Genomic DNA, 26,900 nt, shown 5'->3' with positions numbered 1-26,900 from the left:
CTTGAGCTGGGTGGTGGCCTCTCAGATCGCTCTAAGAGGCTGCTCTAAAGGGGCAGAGGAGGAGCCAGGATACACGAGTTTTGTAGCAAAGAACAGGGAGTCACACATCAAAAGATTACTGTTAACTAAAGAAAACCGGATATCCCAAGTTTGGAAATTTAGCACTTCTCTGTGTATGGGAAGATGCAAAGTTCTGGGCCCACGGAAATCACTCCTCTGATCTGCACCTTGGCAGTCAGGGCCAGTGTCCTGTGCTTTTCCATCCTGAGTCTCCTCAGGGGGCACTGCTGGGGGCGGTGGCAGAGGGCTTGGCGGCGGCAGGCAGCCTGCGGGTCTCCATCCTGAGTTCCCCCTGGTTCACTGTCGCGGGTAGTGGTAGTGGCTGATGACTGATGCCCACAGCATCCTATGTTTACTGACAAGGCAGGCAATACCTTTCATTCACTACACTTTTTAAGGCTTTCATGCATTTTTAATCCTTTCTTTGGAACAGTGGAAATTCATTAATTCAACAGAAATATATTTTTTTAAAAAATCAAAAGAGTGACTACCTATCATGTGAATCCCATGCGGACCAAAACTCCTATGGCTTTAATAATTTCTGATAAATTGAAGTTCCTAATAACACTTATTCACTCGGTTGACCCTTTCAGGCATTTTGCTGAGGCTGGTGAGGGGGTGAGGAGGCCTATTCTGCGATGCTTTGAATGTCTGGACAGCTACACACGTGGACTAACTTTGCAGAGCACTTAGTGAAATTTTCTATAAAAATAAAACATTTCATTTATTAAGATTTTACAGAGAGGCACACGGGAGGACAACAAATCCCTGAAGTAAAAGGTGATGATCTCTTAAGAAGTCAGATGGGAGCTGAATTCCGAGCTTTGCGTGTTCTGGTGCAGGGGTCACTGAGGACCACGGCTAACACGAAGAAGGTCAGCAACAGGAAGCCCTTGGCCACGCACTGAGGGTAAGGCTCCCCTGCAAGACAATGTCGAATTAAGCAACGTTCTTATTTCTTAACTTTTTGGGTAATTATTTAGGTAGAAGAAATAAACCAAAACATAAATAGTGATCATTTCTAAGTGGCAACCTGATCAATAAATCTTTGTTTTTTTAAAACTTTTCTGTATGTTTTAAGTTTTCTGTGACATTTACGCTTTTGAAAAAAGTTTTTTAGTTGCCGTAATACAACGGTAACCACTCCAGGAACGTGCTTTACTCTACCTTGATAATCCTGGGTCAGTGGATACAGAAGTTGCGGCCAGCACACCTCATTTCTGTTACAGTCGTACTCTGTAAAATTGATCTGGAATCTACAAAACATTTTAGAAGATTACAATTTCTACAGCAAAGCATGCTTTTGATGAGAAGCATCAACCCCTGGTTAAAGAAATACACTTCTTATTTTTTGACTGTATTTTTTTGCTTCCTAATTATGTCAGTTAGGCCAGCAACTGGGTTACCTTGTACGTGGACGGGGTAACTGTGCAGGAATCTTAATAAACTGGACCGATGCACTGAGCGGGAAAAAGCCGGCCCCATCCTCACACGTCAGCCCACACTGGAACAGCCAGTTCACGGAGGAGAACCTGGGAGGGAAAGGTCATGCAGGCAACACACATCCACCGCTCACTTCCAGTCTGTTAAGAACGTCAGATGACAGCCACAGCGACAGTACGAGCTGGGGTTCTCTTAGAGAGGTTTCTCATTCTGCTGGTGCTTTCCCCCCGCCCTGCCTTTGTGTTGCGCCAATTTTCAAATGCACACACAGAGAAAGCTGTGTAATGGTCCCTCGTGGACCTATACCACGGGCTACAGCAATTACCAGCATTTTGCCAATTCTGTTTCGTCTCTTCTGCCCCATCATCTCATTTTATATAGGTGTTTCTAAAGCTCATTTGTTTTATCACTTGTTTATCTCAAACAATATAATAATAATAAAAAGCAACAGCATGCGGGAGGGGGTAGCTCAATGGTAGAGTGCATGCTTAGCATGCCTGAGGTTATGAGTTTAATCCTCAGTAACTCCATTAAATAAAAAATAGTAAATAAATAAACCTACCCCCCCACACAAAAAATAACAACAACAGCAGGTAATGATTTTTGAGGGCTTTCCATGTTATTTCTGCCCACCCAGCATCCCTTTGCCTTTCTTCTAGTAACTGCAATCACCCAATTTCCCCTGGGGGAACTACCCCTCCCCACTCTCAGTTGGACCAAAGGGACCCACCCGAACCTAGGGGGTGGGCCCATCACCTGTGCCCAGGCAATCAGAGCTGTCTACTGCCCTGGCCACAGTGATTGGCTCAGAAGGGAGCACGTGATGGGAACTGAGCCAATAGAAGTCTTCCCATATCATTTTTGAGAAAGGTGGGGACTCCACTGGACTTGCTAAACGGACGTAAGTCTGGAATTGCTGGAGTTCACCTTTACCACCTCTTGAGGTAATTGAGGAAAACCTCCCTAGGAATGAAGCCCACCTAAAGGAAAGAGGAGTCAAGAGATAACAGGGAAAGTGAGAGGGGAAAAATAAAGAAAGAAAACACACACACACACACACACACACACACACACACACACACACACAGAGATAAACAGGGAAAGACCCTTGGCCACGTGGGAGCCATGAACCATGACCTTGCTGTGCGTGGACTTTCCATAACTTGAACCAACAGTATAAAGTGGAAACCCTGTCACTTCAGACTGATAGAGGTCTGACACATAAAAGGTATTGTCACCATTTCACAGATGAGGAAACCGCAGTTGAGAAGGGAGTAAGGAACTGCCCAGGGTCACACAGCTCACAGCACAAGAGCCATGATTTGAACCCTCCTCTCTGCTGCCAGAATCTCCAACCACTGCGCAATATTCCCTGAGAGGTATGCCAATTATATCCATGAATTTCATAGTATGTTCTGCACTACGCAGCCCCCTACTCTTCTTTGTGCCCCTAAAATACCTTGTACATAGCTTTATAAATACTTGGGAGTGAAAATGAGCTTCCATTGCATAGTTTACATGTAATCCATTTAGACATCTAATCACTGCAATTTGGAAATAAACCATTCAGATTCTAAATTAGCATTTCCCTATTCTATGGAGGGCCCTCAACTTTACTGATTCTCTTTATTTTTAAGTTTCTTTTTTTTTTTTTTTTTTTTACTTTTTTAATGGAGGTACTGGGGATTGAAGCCACGACCTCGTACATACTAAGCACGCACTGTACCTCTGAGCTATTGCCTCCCCCTCCTTTACTGACTGTCTTTAAACTATGCTCATCCAAGATGTGATCATACCTTGTCTCTACGCCAAGTATCTCCTGCTGAGTAATCCCCTCCACGGTGCCAGCATCCGAGAAGAGGATGCGGACGCTCAGCTGAGCAGGGACATCCAGGCAGACACCATTCGTGCTGCTGTTGGGTGAGTCTGCACCTGTATCAGGGGCATCTGCACCTGGGGAAATGTTAAGTTGTGCATTTTGGAAAGAATAATTTAGTAATAGTTTTCCTACAATGCCATGACGCCCCCTAAAGTGGGAAATATGATTAGACAGGAAGAACCTTCACCAGGCTTTCGTCTCTAACAGGCTCTACTGCCCGTCACTCCAGAACAGCATCATCCCTGGTGTTCAAAACGTCTCCTTGCAAGTGAAGGCAATCACTGGAACTTTAAAAATCCCCAATCCACATAATAAAACCATAAATTATGATTCAGTTCCCAAGTTCCTCATTGAAATCCACCCAGGTTTTTAACAGAAGCACCGTTTAACAGCAGTACAATGCCATGAGACTTATCCATGCGGCCACTTCTAGTAAGAGCTGTGTAAGGCATTTAAAATCCATACTAGCAACGTGAGTTAATATGGATTAAATCATTCAAAAGCAATTTCCTGATGTGTTGTCACAGCAGGAATACAAATGGCAGAGAATAAAACTGAATAAGAGACTAATTTTCATTCATCTTGAAAATTGGCACTTAAGAGGAAGAAACAGGAAGGTCGATTACAGGACACGGATGGCAAGTTCTGTGGTGAACTCTGGAGGCGATTTCTTTGTTCCTTTGGGGATTTTTTTTTTCTTTAAGCTTTTTTTAAAGGAGGGGGCAATAATTAGGTTTGTTTGTTTGTTTGTTTATTTAAATGGAGGTACTGGGGATTGAACCAGAACCCTGTGGATGTCAAGCATGTGCTCTACCCCTGAGCTATACCCTCCCTCCCCAGGGATTTTTTTTTTTTAAATTGAAGCATAGTCGATTTACAATGTTGCGTTAGTTTCTGGTGTACAGCACAGTGATTCAGTTACACACATACATATATATTCCTTTTCATATTCTTTTTCAATATAGGCTGTTACATGGTATTGAATATAGTTCCCTGTGCTGTATGGTAGGACCTTGCTGTTTATCTGTTTTATATACAGTGGTGTGTATCTGCAAACCCTGAACTTCGGGGGGTTTGAAGGTCAGCAACACTGCTTCTTCATGATGTCCAGTTTCTTCCTCCTTGATACATGTGTTAAACATCACTTCTCTTCTGTTTATTAACCAGGATGGAGGTCGACTTTCAGCTTAGACATGAAGTAGAAGCTAACAGCTTCCACCTCAAAGGCAACAAAATGCCATCACCTCTGACTTTTCACCAAAGCAACTCAGGTTCTCTACCTTGAAATTCCGCAGACTTTTCACTTCTCAGGTGCTTTACTGACCCCTCCCCTCCACCCCGCAGGCACTTCCACAGCCCACCTAGCTGGCCTGGGTGGCAAAGCCCAGGGGTTGACAAACCCCGACCTCTGGGTTCTGTTTCCAAATGGGGATCTAACTCTGGGCCTAGTGACCTGAGCAGAGGCTGGACTGGCACACCGTGGCCAGCAGGACCCCCTGCCCGAGTCAGAGAGTGGTCAGGGGCACCTGAGCACACAGACATATAAAGCGATCCCAGGCCACCCAGGGGGCAGGGGAGAGGGGGTCGTAATGAGCCAGACCCCAATCAAGTGCAGGCACGTGTCTGGATGGTCCGTTGTGCAAACTCCTGCCTAATGAGCTGAGGTGACCTCGGAGGGCGTGGAAAGGGTGAGGACAGGATGTAGGGAGCTGCTCCCCCACCAGCCAGGCAGAGGCGAGGGCCGCAGTAGCGGCTGCAGGGACAGGAGGGGACTTGGCAAAGCAGACACTGCAGAGTCACTCAGTTCTTTCAGGCCCCAAAAGGCAAGGCCAGTAATGAGAGCAATAGGAGAAGCTTTCCTTCTGTTCAGTGATTTACACACTCAAGACTCCCCAAGAAATCGGAAAGATGTCACCTGACTTCCTAGCTGGGAAGAGAGGAAGGAGACGGGAACCCTGGGTCAGTTAGCTCTGCCGCAACTAACTGTGACTTCAGACAACCCGAGCGAGCTGGAGCTCAGTGACCGGACGGACATTTTAGATTCGGAGGTGAGATCGGGGCTGTCGTGGCTAAGTCCGGTTCCCGTCTGCTCCACGTGCCACATGTGGTCTATCTCCTCCTCCTCCCACACCATCCCCCTGGGAACCCAAGGCTGACAGCAAACACCGGTCGCCTGTGCCCAAAGGCACTGGACTGTCAAGTCTTTCTGTCTGGCCTTGGTGACCCTGCTTCATTAGATCTGCTGCACCTTAATTTCCTTCTTTCCTTTTTAACAGCTTTACTGAGATATACCATATAATTCGTCTATTTAAGTATACAATTCAACCGTCTTTAGTTATTTTCACAGAGTTGTGCTACCAGCAGCAGGTTCACTTTTAGAACACTTTTCATCACCCCAAAAAGAGACCCTCATTTCCTTCCAGCCGCCCCAGCCAGGTGGCCGTTTCACACACACGGAGTCGTACCGCGTGCGGTCCCCTGGGCCCAGCTCCTTTCCCCTAGCAGAGAGCTTTCTATCACCTTATTTCCCTCCCCGTTAACAAGACTGCTTTTGTAAATTACAAAGCCAGTTCTCAGTTGCCCATATTCCTGGCCATCAAAAACATCCACGCAAACTGACATGCACTGAAAATCCTCAAACCTCGTCTAGACGTCCTTTGCCAGAGACCATTAGCTTGTAAAACAACCAGGCAATTTGAAATTCCTGTAGATTTCCTCTTAAAAAACAAACAAACAAACAAACAAAAAGATGTCATGAATAAGAGGTAAAAGATGTGAAGAGCCTGCTGCCTGGAGAGCTAACCACTAAACAAATGTCAGTTGGGCCGCAGCAGGGAAACCTGTCGGGTTGGGTGGGACTCTAACGCCTAACCCGCAGCTGACACTGTGTAGTCATAGCAACCGAAGTAAACATTTCACACACGTGCAGCTTTGACTTACGTATTATTTCAAGCCAGCCGTCGCTGAGATCATTGTAATCGGAGTTGCCTCTCATTGCAACGTGAGTTGCTGGTATTAATGAATCAAGGAGTTCAATAGCATTCTCCCTGCAAGAGAGTAAGACATTTCTCAGTTTGTGGCCAGCAAGTCTCGTCCTGAAGTCCTTTCAGAGAGTGTCCAGGTTGTGCGTGCTGGATTCCTACACAAAAATCTGCCAGGGGAACTGGCTGGGAGTCTCGGATAGCACTCCTTGGATGGATCTTTGCAGCTAGAGGAGGACAGACAGAAGCAATCTTTCACTTCAGACATAAAACGTTAGTAACTTACGTTGGTACCATGTGGTTTACAGGCTCCTTTGAGTGTCACAAAACTTGGGAGGTGGGCGGATCACACATCAGGTTACCGGGATTAATTCAGGGGCCAGAGGGATCCAACAACAAAAGGAACCTAAATATTTAGCCAGAATGTTGAGCTATAAAATTGAGTGGATATTAAGAATTGGAACTTAGCATCTCTCCTTTCCAGTAACGTCACTGGAGGGTACAAATCTTATGAGCCATAAGGGAGAGACTCTGACTGTGGACTCGGGCGTTGCACCCTGCGATCAGGAGCTGCTGTGGGTAACCTGTACCCAAAGTTTTTCTTCCCTTCTCAAGTCTCCCCTATCTTTTCCCTGCTCCCCAAAGAACTAAGCCACTTAGATATGTTACAGATGAAATGGGTGTACAAATACATGGGATCAAAACCACAAGGAGACACCACTTCACACCTACTAGGATGGCTATTATCCAAAAAAATGGAAAACAACAAGTGTTGGTGAGGATGTGGAGAAATTGGACCCCTTTTTACGTTGTTGGTGGGAATGTAAGATGGCGCAGCCACTGTGGGGAAACAATATGGCGGTTCCTCAAAAAATTAAAAAAGGAAATACCACATAACCCAACAATTCTATTCCTGTATTTTTGCCCCAAAGAGAAATCAGGTGTTCACTCTTCCAGCTGCCTGGGAGACTGTGGAGGCCTGATGGGAACAGGGCTTCTAAAACAATAAGTACTTCTGGAAGGCTGTGGTCCATGGCCATTTTTGCCGGCTATAGGAGGGGCCTCCGCAACCAGAGGGGGCACACAGCTCTTCTTAAAATTGAAGGTGTTTATGCTCGAGATGAGACTGAATTCTATCTAGGCAAGAGATGTGTTTATGTGTACAAAGCAAAGAACAACACAGTGACTCCTGGTGGAAAACTGACCAAAACCGCAGTAATCTGGGGAAAGGTAATTCGTGCTCATGGAAACAGTGGCAAAGTTTGTGCCAAATTCCAAAGCAAGCTTCCTGCTAAGGCTATTGGACACAGAATCTGGGTAATGCTGTACCCCTCAAGGATTTAAACTTATTAAAATAAATAAAAGTGTGGATTTGTTCTCTTGTTAAAAACAAAAAACAAAAAACAGGTGTTCAAACAAAAACCGATACCCAAATGTTCATAGCACTATCCACAATAGCCAAAAGGTGGAAGCACCCCAAATGTCCATAACTAATGAACGGTGAAACAAAATGTAGTCTAACCATACAATGGAATACGATTTAGCCATGAAAAAGAGTCAAGTATTGACACAGGCTACGGAAGTGGAGGAACCACAGAAATAGGATGTTGAGACTTAAAAAGTCAGACTTAAAAAGATAGATTTTATGCCATACATAAAAAGTCACAATGTGTATGATTCCATTTATATGAAATATTCAGAAAAGGTAAGTCCATAGAGACAGAGGCAGACTGATTGCTGCCAGAGCTGAGGGGAGGAAGGACTAGGGAGTGACTGCTAAAAGGTACAGGTTTCATTTTGCAGAGATGAAAATGTTTTGGAACTAGATAGAGGTGTGGTTGCACAGCATTATGAATGTAGTAAATGCCACCGAACCGTTCACTTTAAAATGATTATGTTGTATGAATTTCACCTCCATTAAAAAAAAAGAATGCATATCCATAAATTTTCCAAACGTCACCCAGACAATAAAGTGGAAAATTCTTTATACATCATGTAACAGGGCTTGAGAATTCTTTAAATGTTAATCACCAATTATACTTTGCTCCAGCCTTTTTCTAATTCTAGGAGCATGGGGTTTCAACGATGTGAACAAACTTCACAGAGAAATCTTTCGCAAAAATATGGATGAAAACAGTTTTAGTCCCTAGAAAGTCTGTTATCACTTACACTGATGTTTGAATCAATTCTAAATTATATTGGAAGTTTGTATTCATTACTATGACTTTTACATTAAGTTTTTATTCAGAATGTAATTTTTCACATCCATGTTCTCTTTTAGTATTCATGGATGAATTAAATTTAAGCAAGCCACTCAAAATGCAGATAAATGAGACACTCACCTGAGCTGAGCACAGTTTTCATTCATTGCAACTTCTAAAAGGCACCCAGATAGTGCATTTTCTCCAAATAAAACGGGTTTGAAAGTTGCTGATGTACACAGACCCCTTCCAGCTATAAAATAAAGAGATTATCCTCTTACTATTTTTGCAAAATAAAAGATTTGCTTCAAAGTTTTTTCTTGAAAAACAGAGAGAAAATAATGAACAGAAATAAAGTGTCCAGCTTTTGAGAACGGAGGTCATCGTTACTCTAATCCTTTGAAAGCTGAACAAAGGCATCCTTCTGTGTCAAAATACCTGGACGGGGATCAATGGTTTACTCTAAATAGGAAAGTTAATGCCTTCTGGCAGATGTGAGTAATTACCAATGAGCCAGAGATTTTTTTCCATAGTTTGGAATGAAACTATTCTGTCTCTGATTAGCACCACCTTAGGCTAATCCATGACCACAGTGACAGTGGGCTCTCGAGCCAATTTCACACTTAAGTCTCTCTTACCTAATAACCAGCACTACAAGTGCAAGCAATGTTAATATTTTTTACCAAAAAAGAAAGAAAGGAAGGAAGGAAAAGACAGAAAGAGAAAGAGAGAGGGAGAGGAAAGGAAGGAAAGAAGAAAAGAAAGGAAAGAAGGAAAGAAGGAAAGAAGGAAGGAAGGAAGGAAGGAAAGAAGGAAAGAAAGAAAGAAAGAAAGAAAGAAAGAAAGAAAGAAAGAAAGAAAGAAAGAAAGAAAGAAAGAAAGAAAGAAAGAAAGAAAGGAAGGAAGGAAGGAAGGAAGGAAGGAAGGAAAGAAAGAAAGAAAGAAAGAAAGAAAGAAAGAAGGAAGGAAGGAGGAAGAAAGCTGTAGAGGCATGGAAAACCACCACCCCGAGGCTAAATAAACAAATTGGGCTTTAAAATAATCAATGACTTTGTCAGATTCAAAATACAGTAATAGTTACAATTATAGTTCACTGGAGAGTTAATCATACCACTAAACCAGCTTACCTGATTGCCAAAGGTGTAAAGTCGTGGCGTTACTCATCTGGTTGGTACTCAGAGCGCGAACGGGCTTGCCAAGCTGGTAACCTAGACAAACGTGACCCGGGAGAGTGAGCGTCTTTCCTTCAGAAGTTGTTCTAACGCAGCCGCAGGTCCTGTCCTAGCTCATCAATTACTACACAGGAGGAACCCACAATGAAAGGAAGTGCACAGCAAGGCTTTTGCAGAATACCCTTGACAGAAGGACATCACCTTCATTCGTTTCATTTTGTTTTGTTTTTAAAACAAAGATGTCCGTGTGATTTTCTTTTTTTAGTACGCTTTTTAAGTGAAATCTGAAAAGTGACGAGCAGGCAGGAGTCGGTCTTGGACCTCTCTCCCGGAGAACATAAGCTGCCAGGCAGGCCGGTTCATGAAGACCTGCTGAGTGATTCACACCGCTTATCACAGGGGCTCGAAAGGGAAGCTGAAACCGAAGTAGCCTCCCAGTGGAACCCTTCTCCAGTAACGCGGTTCAACCCCAAGGTCTGCTTTATGTCCTGTTCCCATCCATCTATTCATCCAGCTTATTGTTTCCTCCTTTTTAATATGAAAAAGTTCCCAAGTACAGAGAAGTTTAAAGTAATACCGTGAACCTCAGTACAGCCACCACCTAAAATCAGCAACTGTAACAGTCAGCCGTACTTGTCTTATCTGTATGGTATAAGCATATATATTTCGGGGGAGGGGCAGGGCGGTTTGAACATAAGCTGTAGACGTCAGGACACTTTACTCCGAAAAGCTCCATCATACATCTCCCAATATTAAAGCTATTCCCCTACATAACCAGGATGCCAATGTTTCTCCTAAGAAAATTAACAGTAATCCTTTATAGTCATATCATATCCTGGTCACACTCCTGTTTCCTCCTACACTCCCCGTCAAAAATGGGTTTTGGAGCTGTTTTTACACACCGGGGTACAATCGAGGTTTGCACATGGTGTCTGTGTTTCCAGCGTTAGGTCCCACCATTCCTGACCAGGTCGGGGGGCTCCCCTGTGGGGGCTGGTCCCACCCTGCCCGGGTCTGCTTCCTGCTCATGCCTGCCTCCCACCAGGTTAGTCCTGCTCCGTCCCTCTCCCAGGGCCCTTTCTAGTCCTCGCTCTTGAAAGCGCAGTCTCCTCCACACCGTCCTGAGTGGAGACTCCCGCCAAGGGCAGGGCTCCAAACAGACACGTACATGTATAACTGAGTCACTGTGCCGTACACGGGAAACTAACACAACATTGTAAATTAACTGTACTTCAGTTTTAAAAAATGGTAAAAAGATGATAATAAAAATAAAATATATAAAAAATGAATCATGTATGATTAAGTCAGTATATATAAATATTGAAGATCACACAAAATAAAAAGTTATTTAAAAGTAAAAAGGTTGTTCCTTCATGATTAATTACTGCCTGATGAAGAATAGTAAAAGGAAACAAGGACCTACTGTACAGCACAGGGAACTATATTCAATTTCTTGTAATGAAATAAAGTGGAAAAGAATCTGAAAATATGTGTGTATATGTATATCTGAATTGCTTTGCTGTACACCTGAAACTAACATTGCAAATCAACTACATCTCAAGAAAAAAAAAAAAGGATAGTAAAAGGAGGGGGAAATTTTTTAAGAAACAGTGAGCTAGGTTTAGCCAACAAATATTTACTGAACGCCTCCTATGGTCTAAGCCAGTGCTGACCAACAGAAATATAATGCAAACCTCATATTTGATTTTAGAATAATACATATTTTTAGAATGTTTTTAAATTAAAAAAATTTTTTTCTAGTAGCCTCATTAAAAAAAGAGAAAAAGAAATAACTGAAATAAATTTGAGTGACATATTTTATTCGACTCAATATATCTAAACTATCATTTTCCACATAAGACACTGGCCGCATTTCAAGCGCCCAGCAGCTGCAGGGGGCTGGTGGCCAGCACAGTGGACGCTGCGGTCCGTGGACCGCTCTAGGCCCTGCGGAGGCAGCGGTGAAGGGAAGAAACAAGCAAGGACACGGCAAACTGGGTGGAGATGTATTTGCACATAAATACAAAATGCACAACATGATTGGGCGCTCACAGTCCTCGGGGAGTCTCTCCACGGATTCTGGGTTAGGAATCCATCATCTGGAGTTTATTTCTTATTTATCTCTTTATTTTTCAGTTGAAGGATAGTCAGTTTACAATGTTATGTCGATTTCTGGTGTACAGCACAATACATCAGTCACATAGGAACATACGTGTATTCGTTTTCATATTCTTTTTCACTGTAGGTTACTACAAGATACTGAATATGGTTCCCTGTGCTTGGTGTTCTTCAAAAGCTAACTTTACTGACACTTGAAATGCCTTCTCTCTTCAAAAGAGAGCTAAAGAATGTTTCCAGTTTACAACAACTTCTTACAATATACAACACTGTATGTAAAAAAAAAAAACTAAGTTGTTATCAGAAAAAGAACACAGTATCACAAAAGGAAAGGACAGCGTCACAAACTAAAATTGGAGAGTTACTTAGACAATCACCATTACAGCATGGGGTTGTTGAACTAAAATATGTTTGTAAGGCCGGTGACTGATGCATGTGCTACCTCACCTGGATTTCCAGATGATTCCTTTTCATTACCACTGTTATAGCTTAAAAATTTCACTGTAAATTTCTGTGTCATGATTCCTAGAAATAAAATAAAAATATGTCAGCATTTCACTGGGAAAAGTAATTATCCCCCAGAGTTATTTTCTTTACCTTATTAATTGCATTTTGACGTGCAAAAAAAAAAAAGGTTTTGATTAGATCATAAATACAAGTAAGGAAAAAAACGGTCTGAATTAGTTTACATGTTATAATTATGAGAATCATGAAAAGAGGAAAAAAATACTTAAAAACTGAAAGCATTCTCGCTGCCTCTACAAAGCTACCTTTCTGCTGGGCATTAACTTCTGCCCTAATAATTCTGACGTTTATTTCACTGATTGTATTATTATTCCATCTGAAAATATAATGTTCTTCCACATTCACGTTCCTGGGGGCTGGTCCGCGGCTCAAAAGTGTTTCTGCAAATAAAAGGATACTTTTGTAAATTAGAGACCCTCTTTGGACTCCAGGCTGTTACTGGTGGTTCTCTCCGCCTGGGTGGCCCTCCCCCCAGGCCCCACCCCCCGCCCTGCCTACCCAGCTCCTAACACAGCAGGGTCGTGACTTCCTCAGGAGGCCTTCCCCAGTTGTCATTAGCTGCCTCCTCTGTTCCACCCCAATACCCTGGGTGAGGTCTGGTGTTTTATTTCTGCACACCTGGTGCCCGACTCATAGCCCGATGCGGAGCACGTGCTTGGAAGATTGGCCGAACTCTGTGTACTTTGGCCACATTACAATCACAAAGTTTAATGATCAAAAAAAGAAAAGAAAAGGAAAGCAAGTACGAAATGAAAATGCAGGGTCCCAAAGAATTCTTTAACTATCTGAAAAACATGTCAGAAAAGGTCCGTAGACCCTGGGGATGAGAATCCAGGAGGGTCTGGCTCGAGGTCACAGGTGTTACTCCAAAGTAAGGCAAGACGGAACGGGGAACAAAATGCCAGTGGGATATCCTCTGAACAGTTGTGAACTTCGTAAAATTCTTAATAAAAATGAATTTTACTCTGGGACTATGTATTACTTGTAAGAAATGACATATATCCTCATAGAGATGATATAAAAGTGTAACATTATAATACCTGTGTTGGTGATGAACTTGTCCAGGTCGGTTGCTTCCTCATAGATAACTTTTGGTGTAAGTATGCCTGAAAAGATACGTAAGTGACCTTCATTGGACGAGCGTGATCATGTTTACCCACACACATGAAAGCTTACCAAGCAAATATGGTAACTGTGCCTGCCCCGTATGCCGAGTACTGAACTCTCCCTGTCTCCCCAGCACCATCAAATGGGAACTGAACAACTCTTGGCATCTAAGTAGAGCTGGGGAGAAGACTCTCAAAAGTCAGTGATAATCCAGAGAGTCATTTTCACGTAAGAACCAACATGCAGCATGCAGCTGGTGGGGATGTAAAATGGTGCAGTTGCTTTGGAAAACAGCTTGGCCGTTCCTCCAAAAGTTAAATTACTGTATGACTTGGCAATTCCACTGCCAGGCATCCACCCAAGAGAGATTACATGTGTCCACACAGACACCTGTACACGAGCGTTCACAGCAGCGCTGTTCACAAGACCCCCAAAGCTGGAGGAAACCCAAATGTCTACCAACTAATGAACAGACAACAAAGTGCGGTGTATTTATACGGTAGAATACGATCTGGATGTAAAAATGAATGAGGCTCTGATCCACGCTATAGTGTGGATGAACCTCAAAAACATGATGCTGAGTGAAAGAAGCCAGTCACAAAAGACCATGCATCGTATGATCCCATTTATGTGACGGTCCAGAGCTGGCCAGTCCATAGAGTGGCTGCCAGGGGTCAGGGTGAAGGGAGCAAGGGGAGAGGTTTAACGGGTGCAGGGTCTCCCTTTGGGGGTGATGAGAATGCTTTGGAAGTAGACAGAGCTGACGGCTGTACAACACTGTGCGTGTACCAAATGCCACTGGGCTGTACCTTTTAAGATGGCTAATTTTATGTTACGTGAATGTGACCCTAAATTTTTTTTAAAAAGCAGAGATATGCAACGTGCTGTCTCGTAGAAGTGAACTTCTTCCAAAGAAAACACCTTCCTCAATCGGCAGCTGAAATACTGTTCTGTGCTGACCCAGGAGAAGTGCTTTCTACTCTCATGAGATCAGAGCTTATCTCAACACACAGGTCTGTGTTCTTTTTTCAAATGAATGGAACGTACCTCCTACCACACCATTCTTTATCTTCACGTTGGCAGCACCGTCTTGTTCCTGGTACGTGTCCAGCTCAGTGACGCACTGAACGTCAAAATTCTGCAGGAAAGCCACGGGGGCGTTCCGCAGGCACCGCCCAGCCAGGGACACCTGAGGGTCGGGGGAAATTCCGACATAGATTTATGACCAGCTTTCTAATCACAAAAAAGAGATCACTGTCTTGTAAGTGCTCAGCCTGCACCTGCTGCTGCTGCCGGGTTAGCTCCCACGATGGCCAGGCCAGCGCATTGACTAGCAGAGCAACTTGAGTAAAATGCCTCGTTGACTTGCTAATCAAAGTCTGGAAGCCACTGGCTGAGGAGTCACAGTTCAGTACAGTCGCTAAAGAATGGTCCCTGCCCAGCATCATTTACTTTGCAGAAACATAACTATATTTAACTTCATTTTTCTCTCCCTCATTACAGCCAGGTCTTTGTAAAAGCATAAAAATGGATTCATGTGGGTAGTAAAGAGAAATGGTTTAGCCTCCCATTTTTCCTTCCCATAAATATTTTTTCCTCATAATTTTGAACTTAAAAAAAAATAAAGATTTCACATAAAACTCTAGAGTCCAAATATTTTTCAAAATTCTGCAGTATTACATTAAATATTTATAGCTTATTAGAAATTGGCTATTCAACTAACAGAAGTGAAGAAAGATCAGTCATATCCATGGAAACTGCTAGAAAGTCTTTTAGTTTTATTTAGTAAGTTCACTCTGAGAGCTAGCAAGGACAGATTAATTTAAGAGTGACCATGAAAAAGAGAAAGAAAAAAAAATACAGAAACCATAAACAGTTGAGTGCCTGGAAAGTCCAGAGGAGAAAAATAATAACTTAGGAAGAGATTTTTTTTTTGAGCAATATGAGTTAAATTAACAAGAAGACAAGAAAAAAGAGGAAAGGCTCTAGCATACCAAAACTGAAATTATTACCTGCGGGATGGTAAAATACTCCTTCTCTGCAGTCATAACTGGATCTCCCTGTTTGTAACCAAAGTCTGAAAAGTCTTTTAGGTCAGCATGCAAATACACTTCAGGGGAAGCGCTTTGCCCAGAGGAACTGCAAATCCAGGAGAAAAACCATCACTAATCCTTTCAGCTATTGTGTGCTAAAAATAATTCTTCTTTTCATTTTTTTACTTTGTTTGTTGGGGGGGAGGTAATTAGGTTTATTTATTTATTTTTAGAGGAGGTACTGGGGATTGAACCCAGGACTTCACTCATGTTAAGCATGCGCTCTACAACTTGAGCTACACATACCCTCCGCCCTTACTTTTTTAATTATTACAAAAAAAAATTTGTACTAAATGCCATTGAACTATACACTTGAACATGGTTAATGGTTAATGTTATAGTATATGAATTTTACAATAATAATAATAATAATAATAATAATAATAATAATAATAATAATAATAAAAAAACTGTTGTAAAATTTCAACAATACAGAAACATAAAAGACAGAAAGAAGCTGAAGTTCCCTCATGAGCCCATTACTCACCCCCTCACTACCCAGATCGTCACTATTAACTATTTGTGGTATCAATCAGTTTCTTTTCAGTGAGGCCCCACTCTTTCAAATACTTAACACAAAATAAACTTACTAACTGAAATCTAGCACTGAATCTAGCACAGAGGAATTGAGGCATGGAGCCTCTGGGGAGGTTCTGAGAAAAACGGGCCCCCATGCTAGGGCCCCGCGCCTAGATGACACTGGAGGCCGGGCTGTCGCCAGGGCAGGGCAGTGGCTGACTCACACGGATCCGAGGTAGAAGAGTCCCAGGAAGGGCGAGTTGTCCAGCTGCACGCACAGGAACGGAAACCAGTCGGGGACTCCGTGCGCCGTCTGAACGGAGCAGAGCTGATCAAAGGGAGGATTGACGTCTCCTCCAAAAACGCCGGGGAAACAGGAGTCCCTGAACAGTGCTGTTAAATTTGATGAACACTCCTGGAAAGAAAATGTAAAGCTGCAGTGGCAAGACTCAAGCTCCCTGTGCCCGCCGTCAGGATGTCCTGGCCTGTGTGACGAACACGCTCTTTAAGGCCGGCAGGTCACCACCCAGGCAGTGAGGGACAAGCACGACCTCCACCCAGGCTAAGAGAGCTCTATGCTCACAGAAGGTAAAATTGGCTAGAATGTCGTCAGCTCCCTTATGAGCCTCCAAGTCAGGAACTTCAAACCTTCAAGGGAATCACAACTTGACTGGTGGACATAAGACACACCCACAAAAAAGCAACGTGAAGAGAAGAAAAGATAATATGGAAGGGACTCCAGATGGAGAATAAAACTGAGAAACTTCCCTTTTAATTGTCATCATCATTCAAATCCCTAGGCCAGAGAAACCTAAGGGCATTTAGAGTGAGGGCAAAACAGTCCATATTCCACAAGAATCCTCGAAGCCCTGTTATTATAACACAACCCAACTAATACCATCGAGAAGTCACTTTATTCACGCTTTCATTTATTCATCTGTATTCATCCTTGATTCACAAAGGACCAAGAGAGCTAAACGTTAAGTATGTCTTAAATCCCTTGTTTACTGAAGATAGAAGAGCAAATGATCTATTATTATAAACAAGGACAATTCAAATTAAGAATTGCTCCTGTCTAAAGTGGTAAGTTGCAGCTATCTGAAGATGTCACCAATTCAGGATCCTAAACATGCCAGTAGTTGGTGCCTATACATATATATGAATATATACACCATATATAACAGACACTAAGGAAGTTAGAAACAGGGCACAGTGATGCAGCCTGCAAGAAAGAAGGAGAGAACACCACTTGACATTTCTGTTGATACCTGAACAGACTTATGATCGGCTGTACTTTTGAAATGAAATATAAGGAGGAGGGTACAGCTCAGTGGTAGAGCACATGCTTAGCATGCATGAGGTCTTGGGTTCAATCCCCAGCACCTGCATTTAAAAGTATTTGAAACTAAATATAGTTTTTATTATAAATATAACTGTTAGTGTGGGAATCACAGTATAAATGAAGACCCTACGCTTTCCTTTTCTGTTTTGTAAAACCGTGACTTAACGGCACTCATCCAAACGTGGGAGTGATTGGGGTCCTGGGACATGTGTCTCTTTTGCATCTTATTCCCATTTGACCTAAAACAGGGATTAAAAATGTGTTTTGGACCTGGCATTGCACAACGATTTATTTGATTTGACACCAGGAGCGCAAGCAACAAAAGAAAAAAAAATGGATCAACTGGACTTCATCAGATTAAAAACCTTTGAGGCTTCAAAGGACACCAACAGGAAAAATGGACAAACTATACAATGGGAGAAGGTTTTTGCAAATCATATCTCAGATAAGAAACTAGCATCCAGAGAATATTATGAGCTCTTATCACTTAACAACAAAAAGAAAACCCAACTGAAAAGGGGCAAAAGGCCTAAACAGACATTTCTTCCAAGAAGATATTCAAACAGCCAATGAGCCCATGGGGAGATGTTCAACGTCATTTGCCACTAGAGAAATACAAATCAAAATCGGAATGAAGTACCACCTCACACCCACCTGGATGGCTAGAATCAAGATTACTGTAACGCTCTTTGGTGAGGATACAGAAAGCTGCGACCCTTATACACCGCTGATGGGAATGCGAAATGGCGCTGCCGCTCTGGGAAAAGTCCCTCAAAAGGTCACACACGCAGTTATCGTATGACAGAGCGATTCCACGCCTCGGTAACACATCCAAGAGAAATGGAAACACACATCCAGACAAAAACCTGCATACAGATGTTCACAGAAGCATTATTCATCATAGCCCCAAAGTGAACAACCCAAATGTCCATCAACTGATACACGGATAAGCGTGAGGTGAGACATCCGTCCGAGGGAATGTGGTTCAGCCACACAAAGGAATGGAGATTGACACGTGCCACCTCACAGACGACCCTTGAAAGCATGATGCTAAGTTAAAGAAGTCAGACAACGGGTGGGAAAGGATAAATTCGGGAGTTTGAGATTTGCAAATGATAACCACTATATATATATATAAACAATAATACATAAAAACAAATTTATTTTGTACAGTACAGGAAACTATATTCAATATCTTGTAATGATCTTTAATGAAAAAGAATATGAAAACAAATAGATGTATGTATATGCATGACCGGGACACTGTGCTATACGCCAGAAATTGACACGTTGTAACTGACTATACTTCAAAGAAAGAAAGAAAGAAGCCAGACAGAAAAGGCCACATAGTGTAGGATTCCACCAACACGCAATATCCAGACTAGACAAATCCTTAGGGACATGAAGTAGATTAAAAGTGGCCCCGAGGATGAGGGGCAGGAATGGCAGTGATTGCAAATGTACACAAGAGCCTTTTGGGGGGGATGATGGAAATGTTCTAAAATTAGAAGGTTGTGGTGGCTGTATAACTCCATCAAGTTACTACAAATCATTGAAAAATGTATTTTTTTGCCTTTTTATATTTTTAAAGGCTTCTATGTGAGACACCAAAACCTTCCTCCCAGGATAATCATCCCAATCAGGATTTTATCCAAAGAGATACATTTCTTTCATCCATAAACTCTTAAGAAAATACTCAATGTGAAAACAATTTGTGACACGAAATACAATCTCAGTTCTGAAAGAGCATCCATGCAAAAGCTGTTGGTGGGAAACTGCTGGCGCTCCTCACACTGGGTACCGCGGCTTCTGTGCCCCGCTGTTGGGAAGAGCATACCTGGTCGCAGCAGCAGCGAACGTCACAGGCCCCGGCTGTTAAGTTGCAAGGACAGGGACCGAGCGGCTGATACACCTGGTTGGGAATAACAGTCACGTTCTCTGCAAAGTACAGACAACAGAGAAGTTCAGCTGCAGAACAGGCTGGCAAAGCACTGCCACACTTCTGACCTTCAAAGAAAGCAGAATCACTACCTTATGGATCCCCATGACCAATATTCCACAGCAAGGAATCCCTGAAATGAGTTGCGCATAAAACATATCTGAGAATTTGACACAACATTGTAAAATGATTATAACTCAATAAAAAATGTTAAAAAAAACCATTTCTGAGGTCTGAATCAACTCCTCCAACAAACACCCAAATATAAGAAAATACATTAGTTTTACAAACCAAAGAAGTCACAGAGCCTTGGATATAAATAAGCCACTCAGATTTACAAGTTAGGGTAAATGCAATGCATTGATTTTACTTTCCCATACACTGGACAATCCTTTTCATAACACAGACTGAGATGTAGCATTTACTCCTTCAAGTTCATTTCCTTTTTCAGCAGATAAAACTGAAGCCTTGGTGACTCTCAGGTATGGAGAGCAAGCTTGTGGTTACCAGGGGGAGAAGGGAGTGGGAAGGAATAAATTGGGAGTTCGAGATTTGCAGATACTAACTACTATATATAAAACAGATAAACAACAAGTTCATGCTGTATAGCACAGGGAACTCTATTCAATATCTTACAGTAACTTATGGAGAAAAAGAATATGAAAACGAATATATATACACGCATGTATGACTGAAGCATTGTGCTGTGCACCAGAAATTGACAACATTGTAAACCAACTATACTTCAATAAAAATATATATATTAAAAAAAAAAAACCTGAAGCCACAGTGACACTTCAGACCGCTTGTCTGGAACTCATCTGACCACAAGGTCACATTTAATTTTGTTACACACTCAACCTCAAATCCAAATCTTCACATCCTGATTCTGGCTCAAGGGTGGGAGAAATAAGTCATTTTTTGCATTGACTGGAAAAGGACTGTTATATTACATTTCAGCCTCCTAACTCAGGATGCAGAGACTAATAGTTCGAAGACTATATAGCAATGATTTGTTTAAACTCTATGTAACGGTTAACGTCAAAGACAGCAGAAGCATCTAAAGAACAACTAGTATACATTCCATGTTACAATATAGTAGAACCCTAGTTCGTCGGGGGATCAGGAGTAAGAGGGTGAAGCATCAGACCACGTTCCAAAGGTAAGAGTCCAACTCTCCGTATAATCAAACCCGTGCGACATAAGCAAGGCATGTGGAGTAGGGTTTTACTATGTGCTATAGATAGACGTTTGTGTGTCTATCTATATGTCGCCTACGTCATTTGCTAGCTTGTTGTCACTAGGCATGCCACATACCTCCTGTCTGTCCTTCCATCCTTTTTCTTGTCCTGATCTCTGTCTGACTGGGTGCAACATTTTTCATACCTTCACGGGGTCAGAGTGGACATCCCATAATTACTGATATACAAAGACTGATTTTCCTGAGTTTGGATAATTGTACAAAGACATTCTGAAATATTATCTAAACATAGTCAAGCAAATTAGAAAAAAAAAAGTCACTGCTTTGAACAGTATAGTTACCATTAGTCCCTCCATTTGTTTAATCATCCACTGAATGTTTTTTTTTGGTTTGTTTTGAATTTTAAGCATTTGAAAATGCTTTTTCTTCTAAGAACAAAACTTCAAGGAGGGAGGGTGCAGCTCGGTGGTAGAGTGCAGTGTTTAGCATGCACGAGGTCCTGGGTTCAATCTGCAGCACCTCCATTAAAAAATAAAATAGATTCACCTAATTACCTCCCCACCTCAACAAGATGTTAATAAAATTAAAATAAATTTAAAAACTTCAAACCTTTCGATACGTAAGAGAGTCACATGGTTCAAAAAAATCAAAAGGATACAAAAACAGGTACACAATGAATGCCCTCACTCTTGGCCCTTTCCTGTTCCCACATCACCCCCAAACCTGTAGCACATCGCTAGCTTCTCGGAGAGCCCTCCTGAATTTCTTTATGCAAATATAAATATATATTCTTATCTCATGCTATATGCACCTATCTGCACCAGCCTTTTGCACTTAGCAATGTATCTTGGAGATCTTTCCACACAAATATACTAAGGGCAGAGTAGCCCACTGAATGGTATTATCATAACTTATCCTCCAAAACTTCTAAAGCCAAAAGCGTGGAGGACCACAGTTAGGGGATGTGATGTGGGAAGAGGCACCATGGGAGTCTCAAAATGCCAGACTTCCGCTACTGAAGAGGGACACTTCTCCCTACATCTTAGGTGACTGTAAAGGCGAGAGATGTTAGAGGTTGTTGCAGGGGACAGGGAACATGCTGGTGGCACGTATCGAAGTGGATCCCTCAACATTAGCACGTCTTCTGTTCCTAGGACACTGCCACAATGTGAAAGGGAGAATACTACAAAACCACTTTCTCACGTCCAAAGATGCGTGTGCACACTACTGTTTGTTGTAGCACTGGTTTCAGTGTATCAAAAGTTGGAAGACTAAGAGACTAGTTAAATAACAGTATATCCACACAATGGACTACTATGTAGCTATTAAAAAGAATATAAGAATTATATTAAAAAGAATACGAAAAGAAAGAGGTGACCCTATGTGTAATTGTATGAAACAATTTCTAAGTTATACAATTTTTTGAAAGGTAAAGAACAGCAAATTGTGTGTTATTATTCATGTGTTCTTAAGGGAATACGTGCTTCCATAAGCATAATTTAGCAATTCCTCTGGGAGAGGAAGCTGGCAGTTAAAAGCGTTCACTTAAAATCTGTTTTTCTATAAACTCATTCAATAGTCTTTGCTTTGTTTTAAGATGGAGTCATAGGAATCAACACAAAGAAATAATCTTTACTTTCTCCCAAACTGGATTTAAGGCGGCTTACAGAGAGAGACAACCAGATGGATACAATAAATCTTAAGTAAAATAGAACAAAGTGGAAACTTTCAAATGAAAGTTTTCCTACACAAAAGGAAAATCAGTGGAAAGCAAGACGGACTCACCAGTGGAGTACACAAGTTGCATGGCCTACACTTAAAATCAAACAGATAATGTTTATTTTCTTTTTTTCAGCTAATATTTAAAGAAAACCTCTTGATAGTCAAAGACTTTACTTGCCTGATGCATTATGGGCCAGGGAAGAGTTGGCGTAAATTTCCACTTGAATGAGAAGGTGTGCTAAACAGGACGAATTGCGAGCCGCTGAAACCACAAGAGTTTGGACAACACACGGGGACTCAGAGAAGTAATCTGTCTCATTAGAGAAACAGGACTGCAGACTCCTCTTCAACCTCACTGTCACTTCCAACGAATTCTGCAAGGAAAATATTGCTATACTTTTTCTAGTGACTCAAAACAGTGTCTATAATTATAAGAACACAGAATGGCAAGTGCAATCAGCCTCCGTTCATTTCACTAAAGGAGATATGTTCACAAGGATGACATCATTCTTTTCAGTTCTACCCTGTAAACCTATGGCAAGACGCAAGCCCTGATTCCTAATCCTCACTTTAACATAAAAGCAAGCAACCTGTGGATACTTAGAGAAAGCTGAACATAGGTCTGATAAGTTTACTCAGTTTGTTTAGCATCTTTATCATCCTACCAGCAGAAGATTAAATACACACCAAAAAGTCCATGAAAACAGTTCCCAGTTTCTAGGATGCAGGCAAGATCTGTCTTTCTCATCCTTTATCTGCAGAGTTGATGCTCTGCACATACTGGGCACTCAATAAAACACTTATTAAGTGGAAAATATTTAATCTCTCCAGACTTCAGTGTTCTTACACATAAGCTCAGAGCTGTGGGGCAATCAGTGGTTTACAAAGCTTTTTTTGAGTCACAGATCTATTTGGTAATCTGATGGAGCTGGCAACCCTCTCATCAGAAAAAAAATGCGTGCACACACACAGTTTTACACACAATTTCAGAGAGTTCACAGACTACTTGAAACTCACCTGAGGACCCCTAAGAACCTCTGGGCTGGATGAGTGTCTATGAGATCTGACAGCCCACAGTTTTATGATCTAAGCATTGAGAAAGCTCTGTCTTGTCCAATCAAGAGAGCCCTGCAGGAACACTAGCCTGGGCCTCTGCAGATGCTCCCGAAGAGGTTTTTACCTCTGGCCTTACCACATTGGGGGTGACAGTCAAACTCCAGTCTCCTGTCTCATTGTCCTGCACTCCACAATATGGAACTGGCGATAATCCTACGGCAGAGAAGATAAGAATGCAAGGCGGTATTGCCCAGCAGCCAAGGGGGTGCACTCTTGAGTCAGGCTTTCTAGGATGGAATCCCTTTCCAAGCCTACGATTGGACCCTTTGCAAACTGTGACGTTGGACAAGTGTACGGTTTCAAGCTTTCTTTTACTGAACCTGTCCGTCGGTCCTCTGGGCCCCGGCACCCTGACTTTGCAGGAGGCATTGGTAAGGGACCCAGGGGATGCCACCTGGCCAGGCTTCCTGGGCGGCCCAGGCCTAGCCGACCCTCCTCCCTCCCCACAGGAAGGCTGGACTCTTTACCCATCTCGTCCTGCAGCAGGGCCAGGGAAACGGTCACATTCTCCGTGCCTCCGACCAGGGACGCGCTGACCGCAGGGCCGGACATGCGGATGACAGGAGGGATGAACACTAGGCGGGGAGAGGCACAGGGGGGAGTTAACAGCTGCAGAGTCCCTGCCACGCGGGGTGGTGGCTTTCTTTGGCGGTGCCTTCCGGAGCTCCCGGAGGAGGCCCCAGTCCCCAGTCTGGCCTCAAAATCCTCGTCCCCTCCCCGCCTCAGCCCAGGTCCCGCAGGCCCCTGCCCCGCCGCGCACACACACCCAGGTCCCCCCGCAGCGGCCTCCAGACGCCCTGCAGAAGGAGGAGCCCCCCCAGCAGAGGGAGCGGCGGCGGCAAGCGCATGCCTGCGGTCTCGCCGGGTGGCACGACAGGACCGGGCCCGTCTTAGCAGCCTGGAAGCAGGGGGACGACAAAACGCGGCCACCGCGTCCCGGCCGCCATCGACTTGTCAAGCGAACCCCCGGAGCTATGGCAACCGCCAATCCGCCGCCGACCTGGCTGCGCGGCGCACCGTGATTGGACCAGCTGCAGAGAGAGCCCGCCCCCAAACCCGGCCGCAGCATCGCGGCCCCGCCCACAGGCCGTCAGGCCGCCCTGCTCCTTCACGGCACAAAAAAGTAAGAGTCCGCGTCCAGTTTAAAAACTGGAATATGAAAACGGATACATGTACATTCATGTATGTAAATTCATCAAGCATTGTGCTGTACACCAGAAATCGACACAACATTGTGAACTGACTATACTTTAATAAAAAACAAAAATTTTTTTTTAAGTAAAAGCTGGAGTTCCCTCACCGAGTCAATTCAATCACACTACAAGAGCGAGCCTGCAGGCACTGGCTTCCAAACAGGCGCCTTAATAAACTTGATTTTTATGGGGATTTGCGGGGAGGGACAAAAAGAGGGTGAGGCTTCAGTGCTGTAATTGTGTTGATTTGTTTCATTTTTCTCCCAGTTTCTGGAAGGTTTTGTTTGTTTATTTGTACCAGAGAGCTCTCAGCACTCCGAAAGCAGGTCTTACCAAAGAACACACGAAAGATTTCGCGTAGCATTACGACAGATGCAAAAGTATCAATTCTACCTGGAAAAAAAAAATTCGTTTTTCTTATGTCAACAGCCACAAAGCATCTCAGGCGTTGTTACAATTCGGTGACTAAGTGCAGGCTCTGAGGTCCCACTGCCTGGTTTGGGTTTCACCTTCCTTCCATGCTAAATGACCTGGGAAAGTCACTTCACCTCTCTAAGATTGGGTTTCCTCATCTGTAAGAGGTTAACAGTCTCTTCCAAATAGGATTGAGTGAGAATTAAGTGAGGTAATGTATTTAATGAGCTTCACCAGTTTACCAATGCCTGGCACGTAGCAATCACTCCAAAAAGTGGAGGGAGCATGCTTTACGTCTCTGCTTTTAGTGGCATTAAGCTATTCAGCCAAAAGGGAAATGTACTATGGAATTCTAGGGCATTACAGTCAAAAGGAAGTTTCAAAAGTGAAAAACAATAGTCTTGAAGTCAATGATATTATTAAAACTCAATTACCATTGAGAATTTAATCTTAAAATTCTTTGTGATAATTTCTATTTATAAAATCAAAACTACAATGAGGTATCACCTCACACCAGTCAGAATGGCCGTCATTCAAAAATCCAAAAATGACAAATGCTGGAGAGGCTGTGGAGAAAGGGGAACCCTCCTACACTGCTGGTGGGAATGCAGTTTGGTGCAGCCACTATGGAAAACAGTGTGGAGATTCCTCAAAAGACTAGGAATAGACTTACCATATGACCCAGGAATCCCACTCCTGGGCTTGTATCCAGAAGGAAATCTACTTCAGGATGACACCTGCACCCCAATGTTCATAGCAGCACTATTTACAATAGCCAAAACATGGAAACAACCTAAATGTCCATCAACAGGTGACTGGATAAAGAAGATGTGGTATATTTATACAATGGAATACTACTCAGCCATAAAAACCGACAACATAATGCCATTTGCAGCAACATGGATGATCCTAGAGAATGTCATTCTAAGTGAAGTAAGCCAGAAAGAGAAAGAAAAATACCATATGTGATCGCTCATATGTGGAATCTAAAAAACAAAAACAAACAAAAACAAAGCATAAATACAGGACAGAAATAGACTCATGGACAGAGAATACAGACTTGTGGTTACTGGAGGCGGGGGTGGGTAGAGGGTGGGAAGGGATAGACTGGGATTTCAAAATTGTAGAATAGATAAACAAGATTACACTGTATAGCACGGGGAAATATACACAAAATGTTATGATAAATCACAGAGAAAAAAATGTGACAATGAGTGTGTATATGTCCATGAATGACTGAAAAATTGTGCTGAACACTGGAATTTGACACAACACTGTAAAATGATTATGAATCAATAAAAAATGTAAAAAAATTTTCTATTTATATAAAATGTAGGCATAAAGTTTCAATTCAGCCATCAGTGCAAAGCCCTGATTTTTGAATACTGTACGTCTCAGTCATTGGTCCATCTACTCTCCTCTTCATTACCGCTGGAAGCATCCCATGCTCTTTCAGGAATTCACAAATCATGTTTGGATTACTTGAAATACACAAAATAAGCTTAAAAACAAGCAACAAAGCAGTAATCCTTTTGTAGGTGAAGCCCAAGGGACTGCCTTTAGCGTAGCAGAGTGGATAGGTACAACTCTTCCACTGTAACAGAAATAATTTCATATTTTTAAAAGGAACTATTATAAGGTAATAAAGTGTCCTACTTTCCTGACATCAAAACACACTTAAAACCAGCCTGCCTTATCCAATGAAAATACCAAATAATTGAAATTTTGCTAATCTTGCTCCCAAAATAAAATCACAAGCAAACATCAGATCTCTAATACTTTCATACGTAGAAAGCTTGTATTGAAAACGTCTTGTCAGTCTACAATCGAAGTGTTGCTAACAATATTTTCATGTATGGTTTTGACAAGATTTGA

At 42.6% G+C, this 26,900-nt stretch overlaps 1 protein-coding gene and 1 pseudogene across 4 annotated transcripts; one reads left to right on the top strand and one right to left on the bottom strand.

The window, feature by feature from the left end:
- Positions 1–753: 753 nt before the first annotated feature.
- TCTN2 (tectonic family member 2) lies at positions 754–24,372 on the bottom strand. 4 transcript variants are annotated; one of them, XM_072953036.1, is made up of 19 exons: positions 24,185–24,372; positions 23,886–23,993; positions 23,483–23,571; positions 22,481–22,676; positions 20,697–20,765; positions 19,278–19,378; positions 16,323–16,513; positions 15,499–15,625; positions 14,534–14,675; positions 13,420–13,485; positions 12,625–12,759; positions 12,302–12,379; positions 9,692–9,772; positions 8,706–8,817; positions 6,323–6,429; positions 3,300–3,456; positions 1,467–1,592; positions 1,228–1,316; positions 754–981 (listed from the first exon to the last, which is right to left on the bottom strand). In XM_072953036.1, the coding sequence occupies exons 1-19, from the start codon at positions 24,264–24,266 to the stop codon at positions 860–862; spliced, it is 2,178 nt and encodes a 725-aa protein (XP_072809137.1). In that variant the 5' UTR covers positions 24,267–24,372; the 3' UTR covers positions 754–859. The 4 variants fall into 4 exon arrangements, with proteins under 4 accessions (XP_072809137.1, XP_072809138.1, XP_015099261.2 ...); XM_072953037.1 differs by having other exon boundaries at positions 23,495–23,571; XM_015243775.3 differs by lacking the exon at positions 20,697–20,765.
- On the top strand, positions 7,192–7,707 carry LOC102542145 (large ribosomal subunit protein eL33 pseudogene; annotated as a pseudogene).
- Positions 24,373–26,900: the final 2,528 nt, after the last annotated feature.

Source organism: Vicugna pacos, chromosome 32, assembly GCF_048564905.1.
Source record: "Vicugna pacos chromosome 32, VicPac4, whole genome shotgun sequence".
NCBI classification, from domain to species: Eukaryota; Metazoa; Chordata; class Mammalia; order Artiodactyla; family Camelidae; genus Vicugna; species Vicugna pacos.
This window is presented reverse-complemented; position numbering and strand designations above follow the sequence as displayed.

What these genes read in the sequence shown, in the direction of transcription:
- TCTN2 (XM_072953036.1), bottom strand. Translation starts at nt 24,266, where the DNA reads ATGCGCTTGCCGCCGCCGCTCCCTCTGCTGGGGGGGCTCCTCCTTCTG. An exon ending in GATGGAAGGACAGACAGGAG is followed by an intron (nt 19,379 to 20,696) that starts GTATGTGGCATG and finishes TGTACTTTGCAG; the next exon opens with AGAACGTGACTGTTATTCCC. An exon ending in GGAATCATCTGGAAATCCAG is followed by an intron (nt 9,773 to 12,301) that starts GTGAGGTAGCAC and finishes ACGTTTGTCTAG; the next exon opens with GTTACCAGCTTGGCAAGCCC.